The 20,194-nt window shown below is 40.9% G+C and overlaps 1 protein-coding gene across 6 annotated transcripts in view; it reads right to left on the bottom strand.

The window, feature by feature from the left end:
• COMMD10 (COMM domain containing 10) overlaps nucleotides 1-14,577 on the bottom strand; it is a 217,689-nt gene extending 203,112 nt beyond the window's left edge. The window contains exons 1-4 of one of the 6 annotated variants that reach the window (XM_003980668.5): nucleotides 14,449-14,577; nucleotides 13,029-13,119; nucleotides 3,252-3,362; nucleotides 984-1,139 (exon numbers count right to left, since the gene is read on the bottom strand). In XM_003980668.5, the coding sequence (XP_003980717.2) occupies nucleotides 984-1,139; nucleotides 3,252-3,362; nucleotides 13,029-13,119; nucleotides 14,449-14,489 (399 nt within the window). In that variant the 5' untranslated portion in view covers nucleotides 14,490-14,577. Of the gene's footprint in view, nucleotides 1-983; nucleotides 1,140-3,251; nucleotides 3,363-13,028; nucleotides 13,120-14,254; nucleotides 14,296-14,317 lie in introns of those variants that run through there. The other 5 variants (XM_045057806.1, XM_045057794.1, XM_045057783.1 and 2 more) reach the window with 5 other exon arrangements.
• Nucleotides 14,578-20,194: the final 5,617 nt, after the last annotated feature.

The raw sequence follows: 20,194 nt of genomic DNA, 5'->3' as shown, positions 1-20,194 counted from the left end.
TCTCTCTCTGCCCCTCGCCCGTTCATGCTCTGTCTCTCTCTGTCCCAAAAATAAATAAACATTGAAAAAAAAATTAAAAAAAAAAAAATAGAAATATTTTTTAAAAAATATTTTTTAAAAAAAGTGACAATACCAAGTGCTGATGAGGTACTAGAACTCTCATATAATGCTGGCAAAGTGTAAAATAATACCAATCCTTCACAAATTCTTAAAGAAAATGGAAGAGGAGGTGAGAACACTTCCCAGCTCACTTTCCAATGTCAGTTGCTCTCTGATACCACCAAAGACATCACGAGAAAGCTATATAGACCAAGAGCCCTCATGAACATAGATGGAAAAATTTTTAACAAAACATAAGCAAATCAAACAGCAACATATAAAAAGCATGATACACAACAACCCATGAAACTGATCCCAGGAATACAGCGGGCTGTAAATCTGAAAATCAGTGATGTAATACAACCTACTATTAGAAAAAAGGTCAAAATCTGTATGATCAACTTAACCTCTATTAACAGTGACTAAAGGCCCCCAGCAGTTTTGAAACACTGCTGTTATTTTGTATTTGTCCCAAAGTGCTCCCTTTTTCGCTATTTGCTATTCCACACATACTGAGTACATTCTGCTAGGCACTAATACAGACACACACAATTACGTGCTTCAGTAAACACACCGTAAGACTTATACACAGGTACACCGTTAACAAGAATAGCCCACTCTGCCCAAGATAAAAAAAAAAAAAGGAAAAACAGACTGACTCATTCCTATTCTGAAGTTACAGAGACATATTTTAAACTGTAAGTAAAATTAAATCACAACGTGGTGTCCAATACGTATGGAAATAACCTTAAAGGCCTAGTGTATATATTCTTTCTTTTGCCAGACTGCCTCTGTACAAAACATGATCACCTTGAAAACCCTTCCAGTACAACCATTTTTGCCATTCTTACTGGAAAATATCGTGGGGTAGTGTAATCCTATACCTTGTGGGGAGCAAGAATCCTCTGTCTGAATTTTTCAACTGTTTCTTGACCCATAGAAGACCAAGCATTGCCGAAAGCTTCCGCTTTGTCTTGTCTGAGATGAAGGCTCTCTAACTGCTGCTGCAGAGCCGCGGGCTTCACGCTGTGATACACCGCCTAGTCACGAGAGGGCAAACATTACCTCTGTCCCTGATACTCAGACAGATCCCTTGAATTATACTCAAATACAAAATTAGTTTTAAATGATTTAAATCAACAAAAAATTTCCTATTTCTATCAGAAATGTTTTATGTATTTTTTTTAAAGTTTGTTCTTTGAGAGAGACTGAGAGAGCGAGCACGAGCAGGGGAGGGGCAGAGAGAGGGGAAACACAGAATCCAAAGCAGGCTCCAGGCTCTGAGCTGTTGGCACAGAGCCCGATGCAGGGCTCGAACCCACAAACCGCGAGATCATGACCTGGGTTGAAGTCGTACACTTAACCGACTGAGTCACCCAGGCATCCCGTAAGTGTTTTATATCTATTTACCAATAATAATATACACAACAGGGAGACGCAGGGTTAAATGGCCTAATTTAAACTATTTAGGCTACACTTTCCCACTTTTGCCTGTGTCTTAAGTAATCCTAAATCCACTTAACGGAAAAATGTCTTCTTTACGTTAGCTATGTAAGTGATACTCTATTTAAAGTATCATTTCTGGGGTGCCTGGCTGGGTTGAGTCGGAGGAGCCTGCAACTTTTGACCTCACGGTCATGACCGTGAGCCCCACACTGGGTGTAGAGATTACTTAAGTAAATAAATAATGTAAGCAAATAAAATAAGCTATCATTTCCTCATTTCACTTAACTATTTCAAAGAAACGTAGAACGGTTTCATTTCCCAACAAACAAACTTTTTCCAGGAAGCGCTTTCTCAAAACCACCTTCGTCTACCCAACTTCCTAGGTAATACATAATAAAACATTGTAAACATACGTAATAAATATTGTAAACATACAATAATAATTTACTATAATAAAATATTGTAAACATGTGAAAATAAAACATTTTTAATAATATCTGTTCTAGTTCTTAACATTATTCTGGAACGACTTTCTCATGAAGTCCATGTTGCTGGGTCCTCCTTGATTATCCTTCCTTCTACTGAAGGTTCACCAGGGTTCAGAACCATAGTCCTGTTTCTGACCTGTAATCTGCACAAGGCTGTGTGTAGTAGACGCCTGGGTACTTGTCTTCCTAACCATATCTGTTCACTAAAATGCCTATGAAGCTACAGTACTATTTAAACTTTATTTCACAAGTATTCTATGAAGTCACCCAACACGAATTTATTGAAATCTATTTTAAGTCCAGCAATGTGCTAGGTTTATAGAAGGTGAATTAAAAATATGACAGGTCCCTCACAAATTCAAAACCTAATGAAGGCTGACACACATGAAATAATCAAAGACTAACAATGTGCTCCACTCGGATGAGCCAAGGATAAAAGGAATCCAAATTAGGGCAAAACTGCCAAGTGCAAGGGGTCAAAGCTACAGTGAGAGGAGATGGGACTTGAACCACATTTAACGGCTGAAAAAGGGATGCAAAAGGGCAGTTTAATAGGAAGAAACTGTATGACAAAAAGTCCTTTGACAACTATGTCTTTTCTAAATGTTTTATCATCCTAGTCGAATAAATCCCCCCGAAATCATTTCTTAAATTTCTTAAATAAAATGCGCTCACTTCTCCAAGTTATAAACCCAGTAACAATGAATTAAAATGTTTTATACCTGTCTCAAGTCAATGAAGCCCTGATTCACGTTGTTAAATACTTTACTCATGCTACTTAACATTTAGATTGTTTTGTAGACTGCAATACGTAGGAAAAAATCATACATTCAAATATTTTTACTACCTTCAAATTCTCAAGTACAATATATTCACAGCTTCCATCCGTATACTTTTTTTGAAAAAATAAAAAGCGACAGGTGCCCCTGGGTGGCTCAGTGGGTTAAGTGTCCAACTCTTAATTTAAGCCCAGGTCATCATCTCACGGTTCATGAGTTTGAGCCCGCATCAGGCTTTGTGCTGACAGCCTGCAAAGGCTCTCTCTACCCCTCCCCCTAGCTCGCAATCATGCGTGTGCTTTCTCTCTCTCTCAATATAAACTTAAAAAAAATTTTTTTAATTAAAAAGTACGTAAATAAAAAAAATTGATAGCTATCATAGCAATACAGATATGCAGTAAAGAAAGCATGTTTAGGAGGTTTGGGGCAATAAAAATACCTGTTCTAAAATGAATGATACTGTTTCAAGAACTAGGTGAAGATCTTGTTTCTCTAGAGAAAATGCAGCCTGAAGCTTTTCTTCTTCTTCCTCACTGAAACTGTTCTCAGCCTACAACACAAAAAGCAAGCTATTAGCACACATGCAGGTATTCAAAACTTGGATACTCCACAGAAGAGTATCTGAAGATTCCTTTATTCACACATGGGTGAGAAATGTTAAGAAAAAGCGAAAGAATCTGATGTGTTTGTAAATTTCAACAACTCAAAATCATAGTACAATTCATTATCTGGATCATGCCAAATGAATAAATAAATAAATTTAATTAATTAATTAATTAATCTTAAAAAAACACATTACTTCAAGTTCTATGATTTATAGGAGGTGGAAACTACCAGTATTTACCAAAAGAAATGGATGTTTAGAAAAAACAATACTAGAAGGTAACCCCCCAAAATGTTAATAATAATTAACAGTAATGTCCACCTTCCTCATTCAAATATATTTACTGAGTATCTGTTATGTGCTACAGAGAAAGGCAGTTCATGTCCTCAAGTATACGGTACTCTAGTTAGACACACAAATACAAATACTCATTCATGTAATTTTCATTTTGATGAGTTCTGCAAAAATGTGAGTTATTATAAGAGCATACATAAAGCAAGAAATTAGGTCTTTTTTATCATTTTCATACATATTTTCCAAAACTCACACATTATACACATTAATTTTATGACCAATACGTGAAAGAAGACAGCCATCTTAATAGAACCTCTGAGAAGTCTTCTTTCTTTTGTATCCAAAATAATCTCCTTGATCTAAAGACATTAGTTTATTACGTAGGAAAAACGTGTACCACTTGAACAACTTACAAATAAAAAGAACTCCTTTAAAAATAAATGAATTAAAAGAAAATAATATAAAATAAGATATAAAATAAAATAAATAACCTATATTATCCACATATACTAAAAACAACTCTCCCTATGGCTGCCTCTCCCGAACAGCAATAGGGAGAAAATTCAGAAGTTCATAAGCCCTCCCTTGACAGCGTACGATGATGTACACCTACCTGGCTGTTCAACCAAAGCTGCATTAGAGCTTTAAGCTAGTGTACTTTTGGAGGCTACTCACCAGAACTTCCAGGCTCTACTACCTGTTTTATGACTGAGAAAATCATGAGCCAAATTTAGCCAAAATGCCAATTACTTACCTCAAGAGCAACATTTTGACTTAAAAGTTTCAGAATTTCTGTGACTACCATATGTCTTCTTGAAATAATGACCTAGAGTACCAGATTTCATCAATGTGAGGAAGGTAATGGTATTACATGTATATAATCAGAACCACATGTTGTATTAAATTCAATGGATATTGGGGTGCTTGGGTGGCTCAGTCGGTTAAGCGTCCAGCTTCAACTCAGGTCATGATCTTACAGTATGTGGGTTCGAGCCCCACGATGGGCCCTGTGCTGACAGCTCAGAGTCTGGAGCCTGCTTCGGACTCTGTGTCTCCCTCTCTCTCTGCTCCTCCCCCACTCATGCTGTCTCTCTCTCTCAAAAATAAAATAAAACATTAAAAAAATAAATAAATAATAAATAACAAATAAATTCAATGGATACTTATAATTTAACCAAGTCAGTCAATCTGATGCCTTGGAACACATGCTAAATAAGCTGTTTTCACAAAATTAATAATAGTGATTGAGGAGGTACAAAAATAAACTTTCAGTGTCCCCAATATGTACAAGGAAGGGAAATTTGTTTAAAAAATACAGCAAACAAAAAGAGAGAGAGAGAGAGAGAGAGAGAGAGAGACATTCTCAAGATTTCCAAGGGCATTATATTAATAAAGTGGTTTGGGGAGGGGCACCTGGATGGCTCAGTTGGTTGGGCGTCTGACTTCTGCTCATGTCATGATCTCACAATCTGTGAGTTCAAGCCCCTCGTCAGGCTCTGTGCTGACAGCTCAGAGCTTAGAGCCTGCTTCAGATTCTGTATCTTCCTCTCTCTCTACCCCTCTCCCGTTCTTGCGCTCTCTCGCTCGCTCTCTCTCTCTCTCTCTCTCTTAAAAATAAAGATGCAAAAAAAAAATTTTTTTTTAAATAAAGTGGTTTGGGGGGGCACCTGGGTAGTTCAACTGGTTGAGCATCCAACTCTGGATTTTGGCTCAGGCCGTGATCTTACAGTTTGTAAGATCAAGCCCCTGTGTCAGGCTCCATACTGACAGCACAGAGTCTGCTTGGGATTCTCTCTCTGACTCTCTCTCTGCTCCTGACTCATTCTCTCTCCCTCTCTCAAAACAAGTAAGTAAACTTAAAAAAAAAATAAGGAATGCCTGGTTGGCTCAGTCAGTTGAGCATCCAACTCTTGATTTCAGCTTAGGTCGTGATCCCAGGGTCAGGGGACCAAGCACTGTGTCAGGCTCCATGCTGAGTATGGAAGCCTGCTTAGGATTCTCTCTCTCTCTCTCTCTCTCTCTCTCTCTCTCTCTGCCCCTCTCCCCCACTCACACACTAGCTCTCTCTCTAAAAAAAAAAAAAAAAAAAAAATTTAAAGAAATGTTTAAAACAAATAAATCAATATTTAAAAAAAATAAAGTGGTTTGGAGTGAAGGGGGCTAAGGGAATATTTACTTTCCCCCATCCACAGGTACATCAGGAAAGCAACCTTAAAATAATGGAGTGTAAAATATGGGAGCAAATAGAGAATACAGCTTTAAAAAAAGTTCCAAACACATATTCAATACCCTGCTCCAAAAGCAACCTTGGGTCAAATAAATATTAAGCATGAAGTACCTCTATCTGCTTCCAAAAAGCAGCAATTTAACTTATTTCTGTCTACCAAAAGCAACCCACACATATCTAGGAGTAAAAGAGAAGGTAAACAAGATACATTCTTTTTTATCCTCTCAATGGGAAAAAATTAAGGTCTAGGTTTATAAAATTAGAGAACAAATGTCCAAGAAACTTAAATTTTATTTTATTTTTTTTAACGTTTATTTATTTTTGAGACAGAGAGAGACAGAGCATGAACGGGGGAGGGTCAGAGAGAGGGAGACACAGAATCTGAAACAGGCTCCAGGCTCTGAGCTGTCAGCACAGAGCCCGACGCGGGGCTCGAACTCACGGACCACGAGATCATGACCTGAGCCGAAGTCGGCTGCTTAACCGACTGAGCCACCCAGGCGCCCCAAAACTTAAATTTTAAGATGGAAAGTGACAGGGTGCCTGGGTGGCTCAGTCAGTTAAGCGTCTGACCTCGGCCCAAGTCAGGATCTCACAGCTCATGAGTTCAAACCCCATGTCGGGCCCTGTGCTGACAGCTCAGAGCCTGGCGCCTGCTTCAGATTCTGTGTCTCCCTCTGTCTCTGCCCCTCCCCTGTTTACACTCTGTCTCTGTCTCTCAAAAATAAACATTAAAAAAAGTTTTTTTAATAAATAGAATGGAAAGTGGGTATTAATTTTTTCTATATATTTAAAGAACATATGCCATAAATACACATACACAAGCAGAAAGGAAAAACAACACATGAAGAATATAAGGCAGTGCTATATGAAGTGATGTGGAAAGGTCTCTTAAAAAAGTGGCAAGCGAGAAAAGGTAAACAACAGGGCAATATATACAGTACGATGCCACTTGCGTAAAAACACACAAACTGCACATTTCTATGTGTATGTGTATGCACATGTGTACGCACGTCTGTATTTATTAACACATGAAGAATCTAGAATAAAAACCAAATTGGTAACAAGGCTACCTCTGGGGAGGTGTGGTGGTTTTATTATATCTCAAAATTCTTTAGCACTCCTCCCTTCAAAGGATGGAGCCTCATTTCTTTCCCTTGAAAGTGATCCAGACGGAATGACTTACTTCTAACAAGGATAATATAGTAAAAGTGAAGCTCTGTGACATCAAACGCGAGGTCACAAAAAGGACAGCACCTCCCTCTCTTGGGTCACTGGTTCTGGAAGAAGCCAACCTCCATGTTGGGAGGAAAGGCCTGTGCAGCAAGGAACTGAGGCCTCCCACCAGGTAATCATATTGGAAGGAAATCCTCCAACCTCGGCCAAACCTTCAGATAAACAGCAGCCCCAACAACATCTGGCAGCAACTTCACGAGAACCCCAAGCCAGAACCACGCAGCTAAGCCAGAAACAAGCAGTCAAGCCTCTCCTACATTCTTGACCTACACGAACTGCGAGTATAATAAATGTTTACTCTTGTTTTAAGGTGCTAAGTTTGGGGGTCATCTGTAATTCAACAATAAATAACTAATAAAGGAGAGAATGAAGATGAAAGGAGAGCCAGAGTTAACCAAGGGGGCATTTCAGGTTGTCCACACTATGTAAATTTCTTAACACAAAAACTTACTCATAAACTATTTGTGAAATCTAAAATTTGTTATCAAGATGCTTAATTTAAGCACTCTAAGAATTTTGAACTAGAAAGCCACAAAAAAGCAAATTAAAAAATCCATTTTTCCGAATTGTCTTTTTCTTATCTTTTTTGAAGAATTCATTTTCTTTTTTTTTTTTTTTTTTTTTTTTAATGTTTTATTTATTTTTGAGACAGGGAGAGACAGAGCATGAGCAGGGGAGGGTCAGAGAGAGGGAGACACAGAATCCAAAACCGGCTCCAGGCTCTGAGCTGTCAGCACAGAGCCCGACACGGGGCTCGAACTCACGGACCGCGAGATCATGACCTGAGCCGAAGTCGGCCGCTCAACCGACTGAGCCACCCAGGCGCCCCAGAAGAATTCATTTTCTTAACATGCATGATGAGTAAACTAACCTCAGTAGTTGCAATCAGGTCACATTCCTTAGAAAATTAAATATGTCTTCTACTCTATGAAGATAGTATATTAGGTAAATAATTATGAAAGCAATTAGGCTTTAAATACTCAGAGCATGGGGGGGACATCTGGGTGACCCAGGCGGTTAAGTGTCCGACTCTCGATTTTGGGTCAGGTCAATGATCTCACGGTCATGACACAGAGTCCCTGGTCAGGCTCTGTGCTGAGCATGCAGCCTGCCTAAGATTCTCTCTCTCCCTCTCTGCCCCTGTCCTCTGCTCATGTGCTCGCTCGCTCTCAAAAACAAAAACAACCTCAGAGTATGGATTTAGAAACAGAGAGGCCTGCTGTCCAGAGCCCAAGCTCTGAATCACATTCACTGTCTTACGCACAAAACCTCAATGGAAGAACACACAGTACTACTATTTTCCAAATATTATAATTCAAAGTGTATATATATCATTCTTACCCAATAAACCCATGTGTAAGAAGACCTTACACATCCTATACTAACTTATACCATCTTATATTAACTACAAAATAAATGTATTTTCAGAGATGAACTGCCCTTTTCTTTTTTATCTAGATCGGTGGGGCCAATTCTCTTTTGCGCAGGCCTCTCCTGCACACAGGACCCTTAAAGTCCCAGGCATTAAATGCTAGTGGCACCCTCCATACATTATAATAGCCAAGAAAAATTCTTAGGCATTTCTATAGGCTGAGATTCACATTTGTGATTGTCTTTTATGTTAATATACTGAGACTTCTCTATCTGTCATAATGAGGAAATACAGAGGTTCCACAAGTGAATCTATCAAATACAAGAATTCTTTTTCCAACTTATGAAAGCAATCTTTCTAAAACGTATCACACCCTTGGGGCGCCTGGGGGGCGCAGTCGGTTAAGCGTCCGACTTCAGCCAGGTTACGATCTCGTGGTCCGTGAGTTCGAGCCCCACGTCAGGCTCTGGGCTGATGGCTCAGAGCCTGGAGCCTGTTTCCGATTCTGTGTCTCCCTCTCTCTCTGCCCCTCCCCTGTTCATGCTCTGTCTCTCTCTGTCCCAAAAATAAATAAACGTTGAAAAAAAAAATTAAAAAAATAAATAAATAAAATGTATCACACCCATTCTCAACTTTTGTAAACAAAGTATATTGGTTTAAACTAATTTCTTATGATGAGTCCGTCACAATGATGAGCATCAGAATTCTATGAACAGTATTGCAAGGAACTCTTAAGATACACTAACGATTTTTCACTTCAGGAAAAAATAAATAAATAAATAAATAAATAACCCTCAGATTTCTGGGCATTTACATTTCTTGTGTCTGATTTTTATAAGTCAATTCTTGAAACTGCCTTCACGCCCATCACAGCAGCATCTTCACCCCCCAGTTTGCTGTTTCTAGTTTGCCACAGCCAGGTATCCAAAGAACTGATCTCTCAGAATTAGACATACAGTATAGCTGGACCAACAGGCTTTGTGTGATGGCCTACAAGTCTCTCCAGTGGAGCAAAGTATGTGAGCTTTTTTAATTGCATGAGTTGTGACAGCTATTTTTTTTTTCTTTTAAACTCAGAGGCCATAAATTGTTCTTTCTAAGTCCCTAATCTGACTTCTGTCAGTGTTTCCCAATGCAGACTCCATTAGCATGCTGGATGGGACAAACCTTGTGGGACCATTCTGCACAATACAAGACATTTAGTTCTCAGGCATTAGTAATAACCCCCCAAAACTTCCCATGTATTTCTATATGCTAGGATGAGCCAGAAAGATGACCAGTTCAAAGAGGACTCCCAGACCCATGCTTAAGCACACCCATATTCCATGCTTAAGGCTTCTCCCTATGTTTATTCCAACTAGGGATTCCAAGGAACCAGTCTGGACAAAGCCCATAAAAAAATGAAAGTGTTAAGCTGATGACATTTAGAAGAGCAACCCAATCCCTAAAATTCTTCACCTATGCACCTGCATCAGGTTTCACTGTTCTAAGAGCTCTGCTTGTCTCAAGGCAAAGGCCAACTTAACAGACCAAGAACACAAAAAGAAATCTGGCAGATCCTGAATGTCACTGCAAACTTTACTTGCTACAAACTCTTATCACAATAGGAACCCCTCTAGAAGAACACTGCCTGAAACTGTCCAGGAAAAAAAACAAAAAAAATGCACCTTTGCTTTCTATCTTAGCTGGCAAAGTTATCACCTGCATACGTTTCTGTTCTCAACTGCTTCAGCTGTCAACGACCAGACCTCCTCATGTTCACTCCCCTGCCACTGATGGCATAGCATCCAAGCATCTCTATAGAATGCTCTGGCCACCCACTTACTCTAAGATAGACGCTAACTTATTCACAACCCCAGAAATGACTGAGAGGATCAAAGACAAACTACATATCACCGTTTTCCTACAAATTTCCTATCCTCCCTCATCATAAAGAACAAAAGATTCGTTTGAGAGTTTTTTGTCCCACACTGTTTTGTAAGTTTGAGAAGACAGCTACCAGCTCGGGAAATCACAGCAGAACTTCTGGACTGATTGCTTACATCATTCACTTTTGTACTAACTTATATACTGTTTTGTACTCTTTCCTGAGGTTGATTGTAATAAACAGGGATGGATTGAAGGGATGGATTCTGGAACCAGGAAGCTTACTAGCTAGGTGTGTGTCCATGCACAAATTATTTAACTGGTGTCTAACTCAGTTTCTTCTTGGATGAAATAAGGATGACAATAGTACCTACTTCCTAAAGTTGCTGTAAGGATCAGATGAATTAACACCACAAAGTCATTAGAACACTACCAGAGGGAGGAACATAACTGAATCACAAATACTTCAGAATGTGGCTGCTATTATATTACTTTGGTGGCTCCTCCTGTCTCTCCATCTACATCACAAATTCCTTATAGCCCGGAATTTAGAGGACCTGCATTTGTTTTGTGTTTCCCATGCAAGGATAAGAATTAACTGCAAGAACAGCTACTGAGTGCAGACCATATAAGTGTATTAGGCATGGAAAATATAAAGACCAGTAAGACATGATGCTCAAGATCTTCAAGGTCAGCAAAAGACCCTGGCATCATAAAACAAATGCTTACACTGCAGGACTAAAATGAGATGACAATGAACCAAGTGTTTTAGAAGCACAGAAAACAAAGTGCTGAGAGTGAGACAGCAAGATCCTTGAGACATCCAGTCTATTCAATAAAAAAGGGGAAAAAAAGACATTGCAGGTAAGGGAAAGAGTATATGCATAGAAACAGAGTTGGAAAAGTTCATGGCATATTCCGGTAAAAGTGCACAGCCCGGTGTGACTGGAGCACTTGCAAAATGGGAAAATAAAGCCTGTGGCCATATTATAATGTTGTTATAACGTGATTACAATACAATTCTAAAGATTTTGAACTTTTTTCCATGAGGCAATAGGAAGTCAATGACGACTTCAAACACTGTAAAGATACACTGAATTCTTTTTTTTTTTTTTTTTAGGAAAAAATATTTGTAGAGATAAATGGACTAGCATTATGAAGAAGTGATAGGAGGGAGTAGACTTCAGGTAGAGGTAACAGTTTGGAGGCAGTTACTGCAGCCTAAGGCAGGGACATTAAGGATCTGAACTAAGACTATGAAGAGAAATTGGTTTTGAGAGACACTTAAGAGGGAGAAGGGACTCGGAAGTGAGCTGGCTTCTGAGGAAAAATAAAAGAGGGTCCAGGTTCTCCAGGTGAAGTATGGAAGTGCTGTATCACTATATTCTACGCCTAAAACTAGTATCACACTGTATGTTAACTCACTGGAATTTAACATAAAAACTAATTCGGGGTTGAGCGTCCGACATCGGCTCAGGTCGTGATCTCACGGTGAGTTCGAGCCCCGTGTCACGCTCTGTGCTGACAGCTCAGAGCCTGGAGCCTGCTTCGGATTCTGTGTGTGTCTCTCTCTCTGCCCCTCCCCCACTCATGCTCTGTCTCTCTCTCTCTCTCTCTCTCTCTCTCTCTCTGTCAAAATTAAACATTTAAAAAAATTTAAAAAAATAAAAATAAAAATAAAATAAAAACTAATTAAAAAAAAAAGTCCATTTAATTTTCATTTAATGGTGATGCCATGTACCACCAGGAAGAGCAGTTACTAGATGCTCCATAAACATGTGTTGGATGGAATTAAATTTTTATAACCTGAAAAAGAAGTTAACTTAGGTTGGTGACCAAGCAGTGAATCACTAAACATTAATCTGTCCAAAATAACCACACCCTTGAAATAAAAGTGAAAGGGAAAGATTAAAGGAAAGATTAAATACTGGGGTGATAAGAAAACTACAGCATTTTTTAAAAAAATTTTAATGTTTATTTATTTTTTGACAGACAGAGAGACAGAGCTTGAGAGGGGCTGGAGCAGAGAGAGAGGGAGACACAGAATCTGAAGCAGGCTCCAGGCTCTGAGCTGTCAGCACAGAGCCTGACGGGGCTCGAACTCATGAACCGTGAGATTATGACCTGAGCTCTGAAGTTGGATGCTTAACCAACTTGGCCACCCAGGAGCCCCAAAAGCATTATTTTTAAGAGGAAGAACGAAATCAGAATATTCCCAAAGCATGTTACATGGAACCTGAGTCCCAAAATATATACCATGAGACATCAGTTGCAAGGTCAAACTTGTTTGAAAAGTTGTGCACATCATATTCACCCTTAAATATTTACTGTAAACACTATCATAAAATATACTCTGAAATATATATATATATATATATATATATATATATATATATATACACTCTGAAAACTTACACATAATAAAAAAAGATTAACTTTAATGAAGACAGAGTTTCCCAAACTTTTGGGACATTACAAAATTTTGTACAGAGCCTGTGTTCCCTAGGACACACTGGAGAACACTATACTTCACAAAAAGTTTTTCAAATACAAACAAAAGAGTTTCAGTGCAATCACAAGAAAGTATTATAAACTATAGAAATGCAAAAATACAAACCTTCAGATGAAGTTTTTGAAGAATTCGGGTGAGCAATCGTGGAAATCTTCCTATGTCTATTGCATTTATCAGCGACACTGCTTTTTTCATGCTAAATAAATGTGTAAAACAGAAATTTAAAATGAGTTTTCCAGGTGGAACTGTACTTGCTATAAGCATGCTTGTCTACAACTGCAGTTGTCTTTAAGTTTCCATTTCAATAACTCTGATTGCTATAAAGAAAAACAGATGATGGCCAGCAAAAGAGGCAGGACATTTCCAAAGAGATGCCTCCCAAAAAGTATTTGTGTTGAAAAAGTCCATTTGGCAAAGTTTCTCTTTCTTTTGGGCAAGGCAGACAACTAGGGGAAGCTTGCACTCTGTGGGGAATGCCATTAATCACTCAGCAGTAAATATTTAATATCCACTTAACCCACAATGGAACTATGGAAAGAGAAGGAGGAAAGTGGCAGTTACACCAAAATACAAAGCAAAGAATACTGCATGGCAGATAATGCGATAAAACAACGTATATATGACATGAAATCATTTAGGGTAACAGCACACAGATGTTTTAAAACCCTACTTCTCCTGTAATCATCAACTTTAAATTATGTGATAAGAACAATTCTGCATCATACTGGATATGGCTTAGTGACGTGGCGGCTCTTAAGCAGGACACTGATATGAGGAGAACAACTGGCTGTCAGAACTCAAGGAATCCAGGAAGAAGGGAAAAAACTTTAAAATGACAGCTCTCTTCGTCAAGATTCCTGCCCAATTCAGGCGCAAGGAAATTGTTACTGTCCAACTTTTTCCGCATCACTACCTGCACTATTACTTGTTTTTCATGAAATGGGAGTCATTTCTACTTCAATAATTGTATTTTAAGACAGAACTTTATATCACCACCCTGGACAGCCGAGCTTCCCTACCATAAGTAGAAATGAGCTAAAAATAAGTTTTAAAATGAAATCAAAAGCAACGTTACCAAATTCTGCTTAGGCACCTTACTAGCCCAAAACGAGGCCTAGTCCATCTTGATTGAAAAGGGGTAATGGCACGTGTTAGGAATTAAAGACCTTCCAGCTCTAATGGGAACCTTTCTCGTAATCAGGCCTGAAGGAGAGTTGAAAACAGAAACTGTTTAGCTCTCCACGTGCTTCAGCACTACTCCAGGCAGACTTGGGTACTTCTGATCCCACACTCTGGGAACAGTGACACACATCACACACTGTCCTACTGACCCCAGCTGCCAGGCGCATTGTAACCCCCACGTAAGTGAACCACCGAGAAGGCGAGACACCCACAGTCCCCCGCACTCCTGCAGGGCCGCACCGCGGTATCTCCAGCCCAGGGCCCGCCCCGCTTCGGAGCCAAAGGCGACAGCTAACAAGGGAGTCTCTGCGTCGGTCCCATCCATGCCACCTCTGGCGACTACCTGGGGCTCTCCGGCAGGATCAGCGCCGTGGTGGCCGCCATGTTTGAAGCTCTCACGCCCAGCCGCCGCCTGTCAGCTGTCTCCAGCTCAGCCAATGGCGGCGGGTCTACGGAACGCCGGAAGGCCCAAGCCCCTCAGGTTCGAGGTCCGTGTCTTCTCCTGCGGTTCTCCAGGCCAAGGGAGGGTCGCAGCCACCCTCCCAACCGGCAGTGTTCTGCCTTAACCCTGTTCGCATATTAACTTATTTATATTTATCTATTTACTTGTTATATATGCACATTTGATCGTTGAGCACCTGGAGGTTAAGGGTGCCTCTCCGCCAAAAGTCAAAATTCCACGTATAACTTTTGATGTCCCCAAAACTTCAGTACTAATAGCCTACTGTTGACCAGATACCTTACTGATAACATAGTCCTTGCTTGTATTTTGTATATTTTTTACGTACTGCGTTATTACAATAAAATAAGCTAAAGCAAGCTAGAGAAATGAAAATGTTACTAGGAAAATGCATTATGGCACTGTACTATGCTTATCAAAAGAATCCAAGTATGAGTAGGCATGCACAGTTCATATTTGGATATGAATGTGTATTTTTATGGAGTAGGTGTGTATAAACATATATTTAGGTGTGTGTACATGTACATACACGGTTTTTTTTAACGAAGAGTGAGCACCCCATCCCAGCCAGTGTCTGGCCTGTGCTGCGTGGGGGCAGGAAGGGGAACACTCTCCCCCAAACCAGTGGGGGGTGTCACACAACATCCCGCAGTAGAAGTCTGCGCCATCAGCCTAGGCACTGTGCGATCAGCCCTTCCAGTATCTGCCTGCCTGGAACTCTGTAGGACACCCCACAGAGCTTGTAGTATGTACCTTCGCATGTAGTATGTACCGTAGTAGTTACTGAGCACCAGACCCTGTAGGCAGGCACTATGCTAGGCACTTGGGATGCAAAAGACCAAAATTCCTGCCCTCAAGGCTTGCCAGCAGTTCAAAGGGACAAGTTTTATTGTGCCCCTTTGGGGTGCCGCACTGAGCTAGGTACTGCTTAATAGGAGAGACGCATCCCCGCAGAGGCTGCTCTTTAGAATCTCACAGTAGAGCAGGGATACAACATGGGTTCGCGATTACCTTTGTCGCCTTAGAGAAAAACACGTAGTGTGTTAAAGGGATTCAGAGGTGGGAAGAATGGTAAAGCATGGGAGGTAGAGCATTAGGATGAGGAAAACTTCCTGTTGCAGGTGGCATGAAGTCTTGAGTGATAGATTATGGTGTGTGCACTTGAGCTAGTGAGAAATGGGGAGTCATTAATGTTTTCCAGTAAAGAAATTTTTGTGATGAGAGCTGCTATTGATTACGCGTGTGTGTGCGTGCCTGTGTGTTGTTTTTCGTCTTTCGAAGATTACTGTCAGCAGAATGGTGATTGGATTGGAAAGAGGTAAGCAGGAAAGTCAAACAGGGAACTATTGCAATAATCTATGGAAAGCATTAAAATCCTATGGTAGTAAAATAGCATTGGAGAATGGAAAAAAAAAAAAGCAGGGAGTGAATTAGAGTTCCATTTCAGCTGTAGAATCTTCAGGAGCTGGCAAAAGATTGAATGTAATTTTCTTACCTAATTATGTTTTACTTAAATTATTATTTAAATTAGTTGGCATTCCTAGAGCAGCCCAAAAACATCCTAACTGAAGGGAGAAGCCAGATTGCAAATTAAAAGTGAATAATCCCCACATGGATAATTGAGTCAATTATACAGTGTGTCGAACACATACAAATACATTTAATTCCACAACACGCCACACGCTCCCCAATTTATGCACTATCTGAAAAAGAGGTATGCGGATTTACATAAATTATAGGTCTCTGATACAAACACAGATTACTTTACCTGGCATAATTTTAGAAGGGTCCCAATTCCCTCGACTTCTGAATAATTTCCCTTTTGTCTCCATTCATTACCTAAAGTAGAGCCATTAACCAGCATTTTTGACTCTCTAGTGAAGTGTACCTCCCTGTTTCCTTCAAAACCATAGCTGGGATTTTGAGCAAAAGGGCATCAGGGTGGTTTGAGCCCTGAATCCATGTAACTTGGAACAGAGCACTTTTTCTCACTTAAATTTCTTATTTCTGATCTGTAAAATGGGGATGAGAATAATGTCTGCTCCCTGGGCTGTGATAAGAGTTTAACAATGTGATGTATTTGTGCGAGAAGCATTCTCCCCTCCTTTATAACACAAAGCACAGACTTCCAAGGTTGTACCAAAAAAGTGGTAATTCTCATCATTTTCACTGACGGGGTGATCACTTCTTATTGGCACTCATTGCTATAAAGGCTTGATGCAGAGAATAATTTCACCCCTTACATGAGACTCTCACCCAAAATGTTTCTGTGGTCTCTAGAGTATAGACATATACATTTCCATGAAAAAGCCCTTATACTTGGCTACCTGTTACCACCTGCTAGAGAACAGGATATGTACCTTCTAGAGACACAGTTCCATGACCACACTTTACCCCTAACCCTCGAACGTGTCATCCCAACTTTATGATGGATCCGGAGCCCAGAATGGCTGCCCTTGATCTGTTGTGACTACCAAACATGCTGAATGCTCCCAATTTTATTTCTTCCATAGTGTTGTCTTCACTGTAACTTTAACCAAATCTAACATTGTGTGTGTGTGGGTGTGTGTGTGTGTATGTATGTTATACAAGGTGGCATGTTATCCAGTTGGTTATAGTGTGGGACCCAAGGAATTTAACAAAAATCCCCTACCCCTGGACAAGCAGAGCAAGACTAACTCCATTTTGTGTTACACCCACCATCTCATGTATAACCCCCACATGACCTACTTATTCCTTAAGACACTCCCCCACCCTAGTCAAGCCGCTGAGCACACCCTTACTGGAAACCGGCTCACATAGGAATGTGGAACCCCTAACCACCAAAAAATGTAAACCCCGCCTTTTGCCCGCCAAACTTGCACACCAATTCTTAAACCCCGCCTTTTGCCCGCCAAACTTGCGCACCAATTCTGACCAGAGTGATACGCTAGTTCAAACAGTTACTATAGGGTAAATTGTAATTCAGTTGGCCACCTGCGTGTGGACTGACATGACTATGCAACTTTCTGTGTGTGTTACAATCTCAGTGGCCACTGGCCCCTATAAAACTGCTATGCCTCGTTCAGCGTCGCTCCTTATCAGGGAAATACAAATCAAAACCACACTCAGGTATTACCTCACGCCAGTCAGAGTGGCCAAAATGAACAAATCAGGAGACTATAGATGCTGGAGAGGATGTGGAGAAACGGGAACCCTCTTGCACTGTTGGTGGGAATGCAAATTGGTGCAGCCGCTCTGGAAAGCAGTGTGGAGGTTCCTCAGAAAATTAAAAATAGACCTACCCTATGACCCAGCAATAGTACTGCTAGGAATTTATCCAAGGGATACAGGAGTACTGATGCATAGGGCCACTTGTACCCCAATGTTCATAGCAGCACTCTCAACAATAGCCAAATTATGGAAAGAGCCTTAAATGTCCATCAACTGATGAATGGATAAAGAAATTGTGGTTTAGATACACAATGGAATACTACGTGGCAATGAGAAAAAATGAAATATGGCCTTTTGTAGCAACATGGATGGAACTGGAGAGTGTGATGCTAAGTGAAATAAGCCATACAGAGAAAGACAGATACCATATGGTTTCACTCTTATGTGGATCCTGAGAAACTTAACAGGAACCCATGGGGGAGGGGAAGGAAAAAAAAAAAAAAAGAGGTTAGAGTGGGAGAGAGCCAAAGCATAAGAGACTCCTAAAAACTGAGAACAAACTGAGGGTTGATGGGGGGTGGGAGGGAGGAGAGGGCGGGTGATGGGTATTGAGGAGGGCATCTTTTGGGATGAGCACTGGGTGTTGTATGGAAACCAATTTGACAATAAATTTCATATATAAAAAAATAAATAAAATAAAACTGCTACGCCTCTTAACCTAGGGGTCCAATTCCCTGCTCCGCTGTGTCGGGTATACTTGGGCCCAAGCTCGAGCTTGCAAATAAACCCTCATGCGTTTGCATCGGTATCTGCTCCTTGGTGGTCTCTCGGATTCGAAATCGGGGGCATTACAATAGATTTAAAACCCAGTTTATTTCTCGGTACTGTGGGATATTTCCAGACACACTATTTTGAGTTACTGTGTCTTAGAACCGCCAGGAGGTGGGAGTGAGGGGAAAACAAATTTGTCTGCAGACTCTTTCGAATCTTCTGTCTCCTGCTGGTCACAATTTGTGCCATGGCTCATACCTCCCCTGTCCTCCCGAGGTATGTCACCTGTTGCCTTTAGGCATCATTGGAAAATCCAGAGCCTCCATGAGTTTGGTAGAGTACGATCCAAGTCCCAAAAACTGTAGAAGAAGCGAGCTCATGCCCATACCTAATCCAGATGTGTCCTCTCCCACCCCCTACCCTGCCAAGGGTGGCAGCAAATGACAAGGGCTTTAAGACCATGGGAACAGTTCAGAGTTCCCAGCAGCCACTTTGTCAGGGAAGTTGAACAATACACTGAAGCCTGGGATGCAGTAAGGTTGAGCATACCTGGGGGTGAGGGGGGTGCATAACTCAGAGACCATTTAACTCCTTGAGTGGCATCTCAACACAAGAGTTGCTTAAGCCTTGAATGGTTTAGCTCTTTGGTGATGCAGCCTTTTTAGTTCACATATGCCTAGTTGTTTTACCAAAGTCTATGACAGCACAGGTTGGAGCAAGGTCCTCTGTGTCCTGAGAGCTAACACTTCCTTCTGGGTGTGACCTTTGTCCGGTTTGAAGTCCCTCCCTCTGGGTGAGTTCCATCTCCCAGGCCCCATGGGCATTTCCTGCAATATAGTCTACACCCACTCTCTACCTGCTAGGCATGATTTATATCTTTGGCACTCAATGGATCTGAGCCTTTCCCTCCCCTCCAAAAGTCTCCTCCAACCCTTAAGTAAACCCTGGGTACACCTACGAGCCCAGCCCAAATCCGCACCTCAGTATTCCAGCTACCAATGCAAATGGTTATCTTTGGAGGAAAGGTAACACCTACTCACCCAACAGACTAGTATCTGAGCCCCAGGAACCGAGTTCAGCTGAAACAACCTTGCAAGGAAGCTCTTGATATATATGGTCAGATTGGGGGTATGGGCATTTTATTACACACCCAGATTATTCTGGTAGTGGGTTAGCTAAGCATCTGGCCCAGGTCCTTAACCCTGTGAGTATCTGTGGTCCAACAACTCATGTTGAGTGTCTCGGGTGAACTTTCAAAGGTAGCTTAGAATCGCATAGGCAGAGGGCTAAAACTACCTGCCACTCATGTCCTATCAAATACAAAATTCATATTCAGCTGCATTTGCTTGCAGAAGCCATTGGCCCAGTTTTCCTCCTCCTCAGCACCACAAGGAACACACCACCCCCTCTCCACACCACCACTCGGTCACAGTTGCTAGCCCTGTTTTTAGCTCAGTAGTCAGCACTTGCTTTATGACTGCGAGTGGATCAATCGGAGTAGAACTGAAGAACGCCTTCTAGACGGGAAACATGCAACAGTCTGTTCCACAGCTTCTCCAGAGATTCTCCGGGGAATGGAGTTTCAAAATTGGATATTTTTATTTATGAGGTGGTTATGTGAATGTGCCTGATTGAGGTGAGATCCATCAGGAACAAGGAACGCAGGAACATAATCTATTCTCTGAGTATTTATTTGCACGCCAGG

This window comes from Felis catus, chromosome A1 (genome assembly GCF_018350175.1).
Source record: "Felis catus isolate Fca126 chromosome A1, F.catus_Fca126_mat1.0, whole genome shotgun sequence".
In the NCBI taxonomy this organism is placed as follows: Eukaryota; Metazoa; Chordata; class Mammalia; order Carnivora; family Felidae; genus Felis; species Felis catus.
Note: the sequence above shows the minus strand (reverse complement) of the source record. Positions and strands in the feature narration are given on the sequence as shown.